This window comes from Trachypithecus francoisi, unplaced genomic scaffold (genome assembly GCF_009764315.1).
Source record: "Trachypithecus francoisi isolate TF-2019V2 unplaced genomic scaffold, Tfra_2.0 Lachesis_group2, whole genome shotgun sequence".
Taxonomy (NCBI): Eukaryota; Metazoa; Chordata; class Mammalia; order Primates; family Cercopithecidae; genus Trachypithecus; species Trachypithecus francoisi.
In genome coordinates this window covers 101,877,492-101,892,004 of record NW_022681465.1, presented here as the reverse complement: position 1 = coordinate 101,892,004, position 14,513 = coordinate 101,877,492, and the positions used below count along the sequence as shown (strand labels likewise).

General features: G+C 41.3%; 1 protein-coding gene across 1 annotated transcript in view; it reads right to left on the bottom strand.

Moving 5' to 3' along the window:
• Positions 1–3,030: 3,030 nt before the first annotated feature.
• The window catches only part of MCCC2 (methylcrotonoyl-CoA carboxylase 2), a 67,771-nt gene continuing 56,288 nt past the window's right edge, over positions 3,031–14,513 (bottom strand). The window contains exons 13-17 of the mRNA XM_033179829.1: positions 13,483–13,549; positions 10,505–10,661; positions 9,576–9,690; positions 7,298–7,383; positions 3,031–3,337 (exon numbers count right to left, since the gene is read on the bottom strand). Of these exons, the coding sequence (XP_033035720.1) occupies positions 3,220–3,337; positions 7,298–7,383; positions 9,576–9,690; positions 10,505–10,661; positions 13,483–13,549 (543 nt within the window). The 3' untranslated portion in view covers positions 3,031–3,219. The remainder of the gene's footprint in view (positions 3,338–7,297; positions 7,384–9,575; positions 9,691–10,504; positions 10,662–13,482; positions 13,550–14,513) is intronic.

Below are 14,513 nucleotides of genomic sequence, written 5' to 3'. Positions count from 1 at the left end.
CCATTTTTCCATATATGAAACTTCAGAACCAATCATTAAAAGATCACTAAGAAAAAAAAAATCACCAAGACTCTCAGTGGAGATTTGATCTTTCATAAAACCAACCTCAATACATTTTAGAACCAATGTGGCCTCTCAAAAATAATCTTATTAATGAAATCATCCCAAAATCTGCTTTGATTTATCCCTGTGAAGGAAACATATGGCCTCTCTCCTGAGAGACATGCACATAAGCATGTTGGCAAATGATCAAGTGTCACTCAAACATCTATCAATAGTACCTTCTGCTGGTGCAAAAGTGTTTTTTGTTTTTTTTTTTTAACAAATTCAATTTGAAAATACATTTCTTATGAACTGAAAAATAGAAGTAATCTTGTCTTTTTCACTCTTTAAGTACCAACAGGGGCAAATGTAGAGACTAACTTGTATATTTCTTCAAATTCCAAGTAGCTCACATTATCCTTGCTGGAATTCATATTTATGATAGTCAAAATGTTAAAAAAGTATTACCTATTTTGATAAGACAATTATAAGTTTATTGTTGGATAAAATATACAAAATAGAGCAAGGCGTAGTGGTGCAAGCTTGTCGTCCCAGCTACTTGGGAGGCTGAAGCAAGATTGCTTGAGCCCAGGAGTTCAAGTCCAGCCTGGGCAACACAGCAAGACCCTGCCTCTAGAAAAACAAATAAAAATCCAATTCACTTAAATGTGGTTTTATTGATGGCCAGTTTCTTCCCAGAAAGGCAAAAGCAGTCCTAAAATATCCATGAATCCTTGACTTGTTAATAGTTCCTACTAAAGAAATATTACCTGTCTTTACATAGAAAATCATTTTGTTTTGACATAGATGTGCATTTTCATTAAAATTTTAATGTAACTTACTATTTTAATAAACTTAATGTGTTTCTTCTGAAAACATAACCTACCACTGAATTTGATCATCTATCTGTATTCTCCCCACAAAAACTAATTGACTTTCTGATACACAATGAACATCACACACAAATGTTTAAAATATTAAGTACACACAAATGTTTGAAATATTAAGTATCACACACAAATGTCTGAAATATTGACTTTATTAGGAAAACATTTGATAGTTCTATTCAGTCATATAATCAATCACCTAATTTTAAAACTATGTGGCCGGAGGACATCAATTACAATATGGATTTTTCATTCATTCAACATATATTTGAGCACCTACAAATGCCAGGCATTGGAGGTACAGGGTAAACGGGAGGATCCTTGCTCTCACGGAGCTTACATTCTAGCAGGAAGACAATATTAAAGAAATGTGTATAGTAAAATGATGAGTTTACGACAAAGGAAGTAGACAGTGTTTTACAAGAGCACAGAGTAGAGAAGCTAAGGGAGGTCACAGAGACATCCCTAAGGAAGTGGAGCTTAAACTGAGAGAAGCAAGTGCTTAAAATGAAGGATGTGTTGAAGAAGAAGGGAGAGTAGAACAATTTGGGCAGAGGGAACCTTATGGACCCTAAGGTGGGAAGGTTCAAAGAACTGAAAGCTAGAACAGCTGAAGCCATTCTCCTGTGTAAAGAGGAGTCAAAGAGAAAAGATTAAAGATGTGAAGATTAAGATCTTGGTGGCATTCAGGAATTGGTACTTCTACAAGAAATCACTGAAGGGAGCAATGTGACATTACTTTTCACTTCAGGATGGCCTACTCCAGGGGGTAGACTGGACTAGTAAGACTGGAGGCAGGTAGACCTCTTCTAAGGCCTGTGATAGTGAAAGACAAAAATAAGTGGGGGAATTCAGGGGATAGTGAAAATCAGTAGGGCTTAACGAGCAAGCTAGAGGTTCCTCCACAACAACCAATACAGATGTCCAGTAGACCTACTGGATATGCAGACCTGCAGCTCAGGGGAGAGCAGGGTTAAGAACTGTCAAGGCAGTAATCATCTGCATTTAGATGGCAATTGAAGACATGACAGGGGCTGAAATGGCCCAGCAAGAGTAAACCAAACCATGAGAATCACATACATTTAAGAATAAGGAAACGTGGCCAGGTGTAGTGGCTCATGCCTGTAATCCCAGCACTTTGGGAGGCCGAGGCGGGTGGATCACTTGAAGTCAGGAGTTCGAGACCAGACTGGGCAACATAGTGAAACCCCATCTCTACTAAAAATACAAAATATAGCTGAGTGTGGTGGCGCATGCCTATAGTCCCAGCTACTTGGGAGGCTGAGGCACAAGAATCGCTTGAACCTGGGAGGTGGAGGCTGAAGTGAGCCGAGATCATGCCACTGCATTCTAGCCTGGGCAACAGAGAAACACCCTGTCTCAAAAAAAAAAAAAAAAAAGAATAAGGAGATGTCACAGGCTAGAGGGAGGGGGAAATGGGAGCACTACTGTTTGAATGGTATAATTTCAGTGTGGGACTGAGAACAAATTCTGGAGCTGAATGGTGGTGATGGCTGCACAGCAGTGTGAGAGCACTTTATGCCACTGAAGCAACAGATGCCTGTCAAAAATAAGCCCGCTAAAATATCACCAAGCATAACCAGCAAAACAATCATTTCAGTGAAAATACAACTTCATATTAATCATCTCAATAATACAGATTACAGAACTGAGTTTACAGATTATAGAAATTTTCATACCTTGTGGGTCAGAAAGGATACCTGTAAATTACTGTCTCCACTTTATGGGTGGTAAAACTGAGCTACAGAGAAGATTCTCTAAGAAAATTTAAAAAGGGCCGGGCGCGGTGGCTCAAGCCTGTAATCCCAGCACTTTGGGAGGCCGAGACGGGCGGATCACGAGGTCAGGAGATCGAGACCATCCTGGCTAACACGGTGAAACCCCGTCTCTCCAAAAAATAGAAAAAACTAGCCGGGCGAGGTGGCGGGCGCCTGTAGTCCCAGCTACTCCGGAGGCTGAGGCAGGAGAATGGCGTAAACCTGGGAGGCGGAGCTTGCAGTGAGCTGAGATCCGGCCACTGCACTCCAGCCCGGGCGACAGAGCAAGACTCCGTCTCAAAAAAAAAAAAAAAAAAAAAAAAGAAAATTTAAAAGGAATTGACGTTCATTAAATAAATACCCTCACTGATTTTTTTAAGGTAGAAAAGTACAAATGCACTGTGTTAAAAAAATTACTGTAATAGCCTCATGTTCGAGAAGTCTAAAATTCTAAGGTTACTACATGTATTAATTTTTGGTACATGTCCAACAGAAAACATCCTTTATTCCAGTTATATCCTGAAGATACCGAAGTCAGTCTTCTCTATTGGTGCGTTGAGGGCTGCACTAAAACTGAGACCCAAGACCAGTCTGGTGTCTGCTGGATCAATGATCCCATCATCCCACACCCTGACAAAAGAACAAACAAAGAGTTACGAATTTACCATCGAACTACCATTTATACACTCTCCACGCGCAGAAATGCCAAGAAAGTTTTCCTTCAGGTAATATATGGATCTACTGATTAGCATCCACAACAGAAACTATGTTCAAGACAGAGGGGGAAAAGGTGGAAAAAAATGATACGACTTTCATCCCAGGCCACCACAGCATGTCATGTCTTAAGGCTTAAGGAACTACTTTTACAAGAGATCTCAAAGTAACCCCTGGTTTGAAAATATGTTTACTTATTTCAGGAAAAATTTTCCTATTCCTTTTCTTCCCACACAAATATACAAACCAAGTTGGTGTATTCTGTCATTAATATGGAGAACCACATATACCCAGGTAATAACCTCAAACTTTACCGGAAAAGGTATACACCCCAACCCCCCTCACAACTCTTAAGAAACTATGAAAATTATTGAATAGGCTTCAGTACATTTTATGTATTATTATTATTGTTATTTGAGATGGAGTCTTGCTCTGTCACCCAGGCTGGAGTGCAGTGCAGTGGCACAGTCTTGGTTCACTGCAACCTCTGCCTTCTGGATTCAAGCAATTCTCCTGCCTCAGCCTCCTTAGCAGCTGGTATTACAGGAATGCGCTACCGCACCTGGCTAATTTTTGTATTTTTAGAAGAGATGGTTTTTCGCCATATTGGCCAGGCTGGTTTTGAACTCCTGACCTCAGGTGATCCGCCCACCTCGGCCTCCCAAAGTGCTGCAATTACAGGCGTGAGCCACCGCACCCGGCTAGCTTCAGTACATTTTATTAATAAAATAGATATCTTCAAATGTAGGTCTTTATTTTTTGCTACAATAGGAAAAACAGTAACTTTAAACAGCTTGCGGAAGAAACTTCTAAGTAGAAATTTTAGTTTCCTTTTCACTGACAATCTCAAATGTATAAGGAAAAATGACTGAGAAATATTATTTTTTAAAGGTTATTAGCAGGTGGCAGTTTGCTTTTTTTAAACAAACTCTCTTCGGTATCTGAACCTGGCATCAATTATTAAACCATTCTTACATTGACAGACATGAATCAAATCTTTGCTCATAAAACATTCATAATAGGGACCCTAAAGTATCAACACCCAATAAAAAGAAAGCCACTCTTGTCATCCGCAACCAGGTGAATTGATTACACTCCCTTCTGAAGCCTGCAGCACAGCAAGCATGGTGATGAAGGGGCTGCCTAACAATGTTCATTAAAAAGACTGCCCCAGGTAAGACGCACTAATGAAATGCCTGATACAAGTTTGATTATAAAAACAACCGAGCAGAAGCAAATTGGCACGCTACATATATAACCTATTAGGATTAAGGAAAACATTGTAGGTTCCATTAACTGATCATGACAAGTTCTGTCTCTGAAAAGACAGATCTAGCCATGTTCAAACCTAAGCAGGTCAGGGAATTTTACTGTGAAGCTGAGATTTACTAAACCCAAGGAAGGTAAACTGGCTTGGAAATCCTTTCAGCTTTGAAAGAAAGCTGCTGTCTCCATGCTACCAACTGTTTCAACAGAAGGGTTAAACATCTACAGATCCGGCCAGGCACAGTGGCTCACGCCTGTAATCCCAGTACTTTGGGAGGCCAAGGTGGGTGGTTCACCTGAGGTTGGGAGTTCGAGACCAGCCTGACCAACATGGAGAAACCCTATCTCTATTAAAAACACAAAATTAGCCAGGTGTGGTGGTGCATGCCTGTAATCCCAGCTACTCAAGAGGCTGAGGCAGGAGAATCCCTTGAACCCAGAAGGCAGAGGTTGTGGTGAGCTGAGATCAGGCCACTGCACTCCAGCCTGGGTAAGAAGAGCAAAACTCTGTCTCAAAAAAAAAAAAAAAAAAAAAACTACAGATCCACAGAAAGCTTTACTGTCTGTTAACATTTATTTCCAAAGATAAGTCTCTCTGGGCCATTTACTCTTCTGCCTTGAATGTAATCCATTAAAAAAAATAATAATGTTAGTATGAAAATAATAAAGGATGCACTCTTTCACAAGAGATGACTTATCTTAGCCAGGGCTGAAAAACAAGCTAATGGCTCACACAAAATACACAATTTTTCAAACTTTAATATTTCAGCTGTCCCTGTGTATTTCAGTCAAAATCCTATGTGGAAAAAAAAACTATAGAAAAGCTTGACAATATATATTTTATATTTCATCTCAAACCTCTTATATGGCTTTCTATTGCTTCTTTCCATTTACTGGCTACTATATGTCTGTTTACACGATGATAAAATCAGGAACATGCTTAGCTCTCAAAGACTATAAAATATTTTGCTCTTAATTAAATGAATCAAACCACCACAACAAAATATACCTGCAAATTTGTTTGTGAAAATATATATTTAGCAAAAGACCTTTTAAAAATCCCAAATGCTGGCCAGCCATGATTACAGGTGGCTCACGCCTGTAATCCTAGCACTTTGAGAGGTTGAGGCAGGATCACTCGAGCTCAGGCATTCAAGACCAGCCTGACCAACATGGTGAAACCCCATCTCTACAAAAAATACAAAAAAATTAGCCAGGAGTGGTGGCACATGCCTGTAGTCCCAGCTTTGGAGGCTGACGCAAGAGGATCACTTGAGTCCAGGAGGGAGAGATTGCAGTGAGCTGAGATCACGTCACTGTACTCCAACCTGGGCGACAGAGTGAGACTCTGTCTTTAAAGAAAACAAAACAAAACACATACACACACCCAAATGGTATTATTTATCTCCTCAAACTAATTATGTTCTTGAAAATCAGTATGTTTTGTCTTTGTATCCACCAAGGAACCATTCAAATAATTGTAATGGACTCTAACTTTTGCTTTTATTTTTTATTTTTATTTATTTTTTGAGATAGGGCCTTGTTCAGTCACCCAGGCTGGAGCACAGTGGCATGATCTCGGCTCACTGCAGCCTTGACCTCCCAGGTTCAACTGATCTGCTTGCTTCAGCCTCCTGAGTAGCTGGGACTACAGGTGCACACCACCACACCTGGCTAATTTTTGTCTATTTTTTGTAGAGACCAGGTCTCGCCATGTTGCCCCACCGGTTTCAAACTCCTGGGCTCAAACAATCCACCCACCCTGGCCTCTCAAAGTGCTGGAAAGATAAGTGTGAGCCACTGTGCCTGGCCTGATTTTCTTTTCTCTCCCCTCTCCTCTCCAGTTTGCCTTCGACAGCATAAATTACAACATAAGCTAATTTTACAAGATGCAGAAAGAGTTACTTTCTTTTTTCCATCTGCCCAAGGGACGAAAGGAAGCCATGAAGCTTAGATTAGTCTTCAGAATGCAGAAGAAAGATGTGAAAGCAGGCACCAGCGGGTCTTCAGCTGGGACAGGCATGATAATTTATTACCTCATTAAGTGGTGTAAGAAACAAACAGAGCCAACAGCAGCAATGGTCTGTGAGGTAATTATTTGGCGCTGACACACAGATCCTGGTAGCGACTAATCATCTTCCAAACGTACAAGCATACTTGTCAACAAATGCCAGTAAGTGTTCAAGCCATCTCATGCTTAACATGGGGTAACAACAAAATGATCAAGAAAAGGGGTTTTTAAGCAAAAATTAGAACTGCTGAAGTAACACAGCCAAGCTTATAACTTATTCTCAGCTCCTAGCATGGCCCACCTCGGGCTGCAGGCCCCCTCCGGGCCCCCAGACACCTCAACTACGGGCAAGACAAGAGAAGCAGGAATCAGACCAGTGGTGGTGAGTCCACAGCGCAGGGACGCTGGGAGGAGGGGTGGCATTTCAGCAGTAGCCATTCACATTGTAAAGAAACAACAGTACAAAATTAAGTGTGTCCACATGTTCTTCTCTAGTTCCTAGGAATGCTGGACCATCCTGACTACATAGAGCTCTGTAAAGCTGCTCCCCTAACCACCATCTACACCCACCAGGGAGTTAGTGATGTTCTGGCCCCCACCTTGCACTGGAATAGTAAGGGTTTCCCTCCTCTTCAAACTTCTTAATGATGGGCTCTTTTAAAGCTGCTTCATCAGCACTGGAGAACTAAAGGAAAAAAGGCCATGAGTAAGTCAGCTTCAGTGAACAACTGGCCCTGTTTAGATTATCTCAGTTCAAAAGAAACAACAGATTTCATGAATAATAATGTTACAACTAACATGTGCATGGTGATGTACAAATTACAAGTGATCATTAACATACATGCTCTCGCCTAAGACATGAGTATCAAGTGAGTGCCCCATCCCATCTCTCCTAGCAGAGAAAATATCCCAAGGCTATTTCACATAAGGTGAAAACCCAAGGTACTGTGTATCACAACAGGGTACAATAATGGATGTGAATTATACAATCTAACAAAAGGGCTGCATTACACTTAGCAGCCTCCAGTTAAGAATGTGGAGAAGTATGAGATTTTCATTTACAATAGTGACAATTTAAAACTTAAGCTTAAATGTTTAAGTTTAAAGGGGTAGTATACTAACCAAATCTTGAATAACATTTTCAGTCAAGTTCCCGGAGAACTGAAAGATATTTTTCCCTAATTAAGAATTTCACAGCCTTCCCATCAGTATTACAAGGATCAAGTGATAATTAATTCAGATGTAAAAATCTTCAGAACTTAATGTGAAACCCTGAAAAATATTTTCAACTCAAAAAGAAACTAGACACCAGAAACAAATGACTTATTTAAAAAAAAAAAAAAACCCTACCTTCTTTTGTGTAAATGCATTAATACCTTAATATCATTTTCTAGGTCATGAATTCTGAGGGAGAACCATTAACACACTGTGCTTTCCTTTCCTATATAAAAATGAATGAACTCAAGTATCTGTATATTGAAGTAATCAAAGAACAACTACTTAATGAGAGATCACCATGCTAGGCTTCATAGAGTTTCAGACATGTCTTTGAAGTATCAGGTAGAATTTCATATACCACCTCCCCCGCCCACACCCCCACACCCCAACCACTCGCACAAAAGCAAAGCTATCCATTTCCTTTGACAGTAATCGGTACTAAAGTGAATCTGAAACCTCAGTGTAAGCCTCCAGAGTTCCCTGTGCTCGGAAAAGACAACTAGGGATGTGAGGCACGGGTGGATGCATTCAGGGAGGCAGAAACCACCCTTTGGCTTTACAGTACCTCACTCCACAATCTAGGTGGAAGACCTGATGATTCCTGCACAGAGCAGAGCTCCCTTCATTTCATTCCTTCCCATAATGAGACAACAGTGCACTTAAGCAACTTCAGGAACACACATCCATCATCTTCATATTTGGTGCTTACAAAAGAGTTAAAAGTTGTAACTAATAAAAATTAATGCAAAATTTCAAAATAATCTCCAACAGAGACACAAACAAAAGAATTCATTTTAAAAGCAGCTGCTTGCGGATTTGCCTTTTATCAAGTTTCCACTGCCCTTTCCATTTTTCTTCATTTATACACAGGATAATGTTATTCAATTCTCAATAGATGACGGAGCCCTCCCACTCAGGGTATCCTTAACAACAATCTAAAAGTAAAATAGAAAAACAAAATTCTGCTGCTTTTGGTCATAAAATCAAAGTAGTACATCAGACTTATTTAAATCTCACTAAGTACAAATGACTAAGAATCAAACATCTTTATGCCTCAGATACTTACTGGCAGTTTCTAAAGTGTTTTCTTGGCTGGGCACGGTGGCACATACCTGTAATCCCAGCACTTTGGGAGGTGGGCGGATTACTTGAGGTCAGGAGTTTGAGAGTAGCCTTGGCAACATAGTGAAACTCCGTCTCTACTAAAAATACAAAAATTAGCCTGGCGTGGGGGCGCACGCTTGTTATCCCAGCTTCTCAGGAGGCTGAGGCATGAGAATCGCTAGAACCCAGGAGGCGGAGGCTGCAGTGAACTGAGATTGCAGCAATGCACTCCAGCCTGGGAGACACAGCAAGACTCTGTCTCAAAAATTAAAAATAAAAAAACAAAGTGTTTTCTTGGAAATTCTGAAACAATTTTAAATGGCCACAAAGAAGGTACCCCATATGAAACGACTTTAAAAAGAAAAAGAACAGAAATCCTGTGAGCCTCGATTTCTGGAACAACTTCCAGGGCAACACCGTCTAAATATGGCCAGGCAGCGTGTGCCAGGTCCCCAGCCACAAACACTAAGGGCTTCCGGGTATGCTGCTCCTTGACTCCAGGGTGTTTATGGTGAGAGGCAAACCCAGGGAGAAACAAGAGAAAACGACACTGACCTGCTTTCCTTCTCTGGCTCTTTGGTCCTTTGCTATCGTGGCCAACACATTGGCTGCCTGCTCTCCTCCCATCACTGAGATACGAGCATTTGGCCAAATGTAGAGAAATCTTGGGCTGGGAGAAAAAAAGAAAGAATAAGCAAATTAAGTCAATATACAACATAGATTTTCAGAGGCCCATGTTTGCCTTTTAAATTAGTGGTTCCTGATTCTGGCTGCACATTACAATAATCTGTGGAGCTTTCACAAATATACAAATGCCTGGAACCCACCCCAGACTAGACTCCAGAGGAGGGGCCTGAGCACGGATGGAACTTCTAAGTTCTCCATGTAATTCTGGGTATAAGTGTTGATAATATCCTCTCACGATCTACGGTCATGTCCTGTTTTCCATTCCTGATAGTGGTTATATGTGCTGTCTCTCTTTACGTTTTAGTTTAAGCACAGGATTATCAAGTTTGTTAACCTTTCAAATCAACCAGCTTTGGGCCATACTGATTATTCTATCTGATGTCTGCTCTTCATTATATCCTTTCTATTTGTCACAGGTTTAACATGCTGTTCTTTGAACCTCCCACAGCTGAAGTCTTAGCTCATTGACTTGCAGTCTTACTTCTTTTCCCATATATGCCTTTAAGGCTACATACCTTTCTCAGAGCCAGACTTTAGCGACATTGCACAAATCTTAATGTGTGGCATTTTCATTATCAGCCATTTCAAGTATTTCTTGACTCCCATTGTAGATTTCTTCCAAATAACACCTTTGGCACTAAATTTCATTTCACCCCTCCAGATGATACAAATTATGGTATAATTGATTGAGATCTGGAAATGGCATTCTGTGTTTCAAATAAACCTGAAATAAACTGACCATGTATTTTATACTTGAAGCATGTTTCTTTGTTTCAGAGAAAATCATGACACCCTACCTATATGCTCTGCCACACATCCCATAGTTTCCGGCTCCATACGAGCCCCCAATGATGATGGTTATCTTAGGCACTTGTGCACAGGCCACAGCGGTCACCATCTTGGCACCATCCTTGGTAATTCCTTCAGCTTCATACTCTCTACCAACCATAAATCCTGAGAGAAAGATCAGAAAGACAGCCTCTGGGTGATGGGATTACTATGTGGAATGCAATTCCACCAAAGGGACATCCTGTTTTACTAAACTCGTTTTACTAAACGCCTCTCGCCTTAAGAAAATGTATATATGTGAAATATACCCTTAAAAAGTTTGCTTTGAAAGGATAAAATAAAGTTTTCTCTAACCACTTTCTAAATTTTCTTAAAGCAGTTCATCTGGATGCACACAGAAACCTTCAAACAATATAAGGATGCAATCTATCTTCAAGAGATGATCTTGGCTGGGTGCTGTGACTCGACCCCATAATACCAACAATTTGGGAAGCCTAAGCAAGAGGATCACTTGAGGCCAGGTGTTTGAGACCAGCCTGGGCAACAAAGTGAGACCCTACCTCTATTTAAAAATAAATAAATAAAACTTTTAAAAAAAGAGATGATGTCAAAGAAGCAGCTTGATGCTGAAAAGAATGTGACATGCCTAGCCAAGGACAAAGTGCTGTGATGAGCCCAACAATGAGGGCTTCAGCCTTCACTGACCTGGTTTTAAAACAGACTGCTCTTTCTGAAGTGATGCTTTAAAACTTTGATGACATAAAGATGAATATTTCACAGAGATGCTAACAGTCCCTGCCAGTGACTCAATAGCAAGGTTAAAAAGAAACAATTTTTCCATTTCAATACAGGATCCTTCTATTTCTTCAAGCCCCTAGCTCTATGGAGGCTGCTCTGCAACTTCACTGCCTTCCAGAACTTGGGTTCCTCTTTCTCCACCTTATAACACTGAGTTGGGCTTCACTTGTCTCCTTCCCCCACCCAGTCTCCAGCGAAGGTATTTCTTCCATCTGTGGACCTGCACACTCACCTGCCTCACTGACTGTCACTATCCCTGGTTTGCCAAACTCCAGTATCTGGTCATCCAATTCAACCCAACCAGTTCCTCCAGAGCACGTGCCCCTCCTGCACACACCACAGGAATGGCAGCACAGCCCTTTACTTGGCACCATCTGCTTCCTGCAGCTACCCTACTCAGCTGGACCCTCAGAAAAGCTCAGAAACTCCTCAGTCTCCCCAGCCTTGACTCCACTGTAACATTCCCACCATACCTACTTCAAATATCAGTTGTCTTCCAGTTCTCACCCCACCCAACCCGACCCACCACCCCTCTATTCTCTGGAGGGGATTCTGCCTTCAAAAAGATGAGTGAGGCTTCTCACTTGGCTTTCTCAAATCCTTCTTCTTCCCATCTTAAGAAAACTGCATAATTATGCTCCCCGTCTTCCTTTACTCTTGAAGAAAAAGGAAAAAATCAGAGGTACTCAAAGACTGTCACTGAATCTTCTCTTCTCTCGGGGGGGTTCTTATCTACTCCCACAGCTTTAAAATCACCTCCATATTCTGATGATGTCTACATTTTCATCTCTACCTAGAACACCTCTTCTGTGCTGAGACTTATTCACCTGCCTACTATATGCCTCCAGGTGAATATCGCACAGGAATCTCAGATGCAATGCTGAAAAACTAAACTCAACCCAACAGGGCCAAAACAAAACAAAAATGTACATATCCCCAAACCAGAGTTTTAACTGCCTGGTGGTTAACAATCCAGGAATCATTATTAGAAACAAGAACTCTGGTATAGTTAGGCTTCAGAATCCTTTCTATCTGCCCTCTTACATAGGTTGCTACATAGGACCCTCTTAGGCTGCTGTTTGGATATAACTTCTCTCAACACTCATCTAACCAAATATGAACCTAAGTAGCTCACAGGATGAAGAAGCTTTAGCACCAGTACTATTTCAAGTCCTGTTGACTTCCAAGAGCCTGACTCTTCCTTCTCATAGAGGCTTGCCTGATCCCAACAACTACTAAGAGCCTCTCCTTCCTTTGAAGCTGAGGTAGCCTGGGATGGGGGAGGCTGTTTTCTGCTAACCAACATATCTGAGTGCCTTGTATATGTCAGACACTCTGCAACATATAATGAAGGATACCAGAGAATCAGAGAATTCTTATGAAAGAGAACTCTTGAACCATAACAGACCTTAAAAATAAATTTATCACCATGTTAAGGTCATCTCTAGAGTATGAAGTCCAGAGAGGTGACATATCTCACACTTTGGTCATACAATTCTTTGGGGCCAAAACTCAAATCCCCAGACTTTGGTTCAGGGTATACACATACATTTTAAAATGATGTTGCTTCAAGTAGAATTAATTGTACAATAAAAGGGAAGGCCGTAGCATGTGTCTGAAATCTTGAGGAGGAGGAACAGAGTCCTGGGAAAAGCATGATGTTCTCTTCAGTGATCAGATCACGCTCCCGCTGCTTTCTGGGTGTGTGGCTGTGCACACACAGGAGTAAAGGGTGGCCATGTGAATGCTGATCATGTACATCACTCAGAAATGGCTTCGCTTAGAAAATATGAATAATCAGCCAGGTGTGGTGGCTTACACTTGTAATCCCAGCACTTTGGGAGGCCAAGGCAGGCAGATCTCTTGAGCTCAGGAGTTTGAGACCAGTCTGGGCAATGTGGTCCGGGTGAAACTATGTCTCTACAAAAATACAAAAATTAACCAGGCATGGTGGCACATGCCTGTAGGCCCAGCTATTTGGGGGAAAGAAAATATGGATAATCTCCTCAGAATATTTAACATTCATAAAGAAAAGTGCTAACTCTTAAAGGGCCTCCAGAAAGAGCATGTCCAGTAGAACTTACTGCTCTGATGAAGTGGTCTACACGTGTGCTGTCCAATACATCAGCCACACTGATGGTACAGCTCTGGAATCAATACAACCAAACTGAGTAAGCTATTTTCTTACCAGTAATGTTTTGAAGGAATAGCAGAGGGATATTTCTTTGGCAGCACACCTGGATAAAGTGAGTACCCTATAAGCAAATAACATAAACATCTTTTTAAAAGGGAATTAACTCTATTATCATCATGCATTCTACAAATACAACTTCAGCCAAATACAAGAAAGAATACTCCCTTTTAAAATTTTTTCTCTTCTTATTAATTTTCTATTTTTTTTTTTAAAGAAACATGGTCTCACTCTGTTGCCCAGGCTGGAGTACAGTGGCACAATTATAGCTCACTGCAGCTCAAACTCCTGGGCTCAAGCAATCCTCCTGCCTCAGCCTTCCGAGTAGCTGGAACTACAGGTATGTGCCACCACTCCTGGCTAAGAATACCCTTTGTTTGGCTAGTCTTACCTTATAGTAAGAGTACAGTGCTACTCCATTGTCAATAGGATATGTAACTGTAGGTTTGTACTATCCTCGTTTTCACAATCACCTGTATAATCACTGGCACATGGCTCTAAGACTATTGTGTCAAGGATGAAGTCAAGGCCGGGCACGGTGGCTCATGCCTGCAATCCCAGCACTTTGGGAGGCCGAGGCAGGTGGATCACAAGGTCAGGAGATCGAGACCATCCTGGCTAACATGGTGAAACCCTGTCTCTACTAAAAATACAAAAAAATTAGCCGGGCGTGGTGGCAGGCACCTGTAGTCCCAGCTACTCAGGAGGCTGAGGCAGGAGAATGGTGTGAACCCAGGAGGCGGAGCTTGCAGTAAGCTGAGATCGCACCACTGCACTCCAGCCTGGGCGACAGACCGAGACTATGTCTCAAAAATAAAGAAAGAAAAAAAGAAAGAAAGAGAGAAAGAGAGAAAGAGAGAGGGAGAGAGAGAGAGAGAGAAAGGAAGGAAGGAAGGAAGGAAGGAAGAAGGAAGGAAGGAAGGAAGGAAGGAAGGAAGGGAGTCACTAGCATTGTAAACAGCAAACTTAAGTAACAGAAAAGAAAGAACTGATGCCAATGAGAATTGCTGAACTCTGCTATATGATAA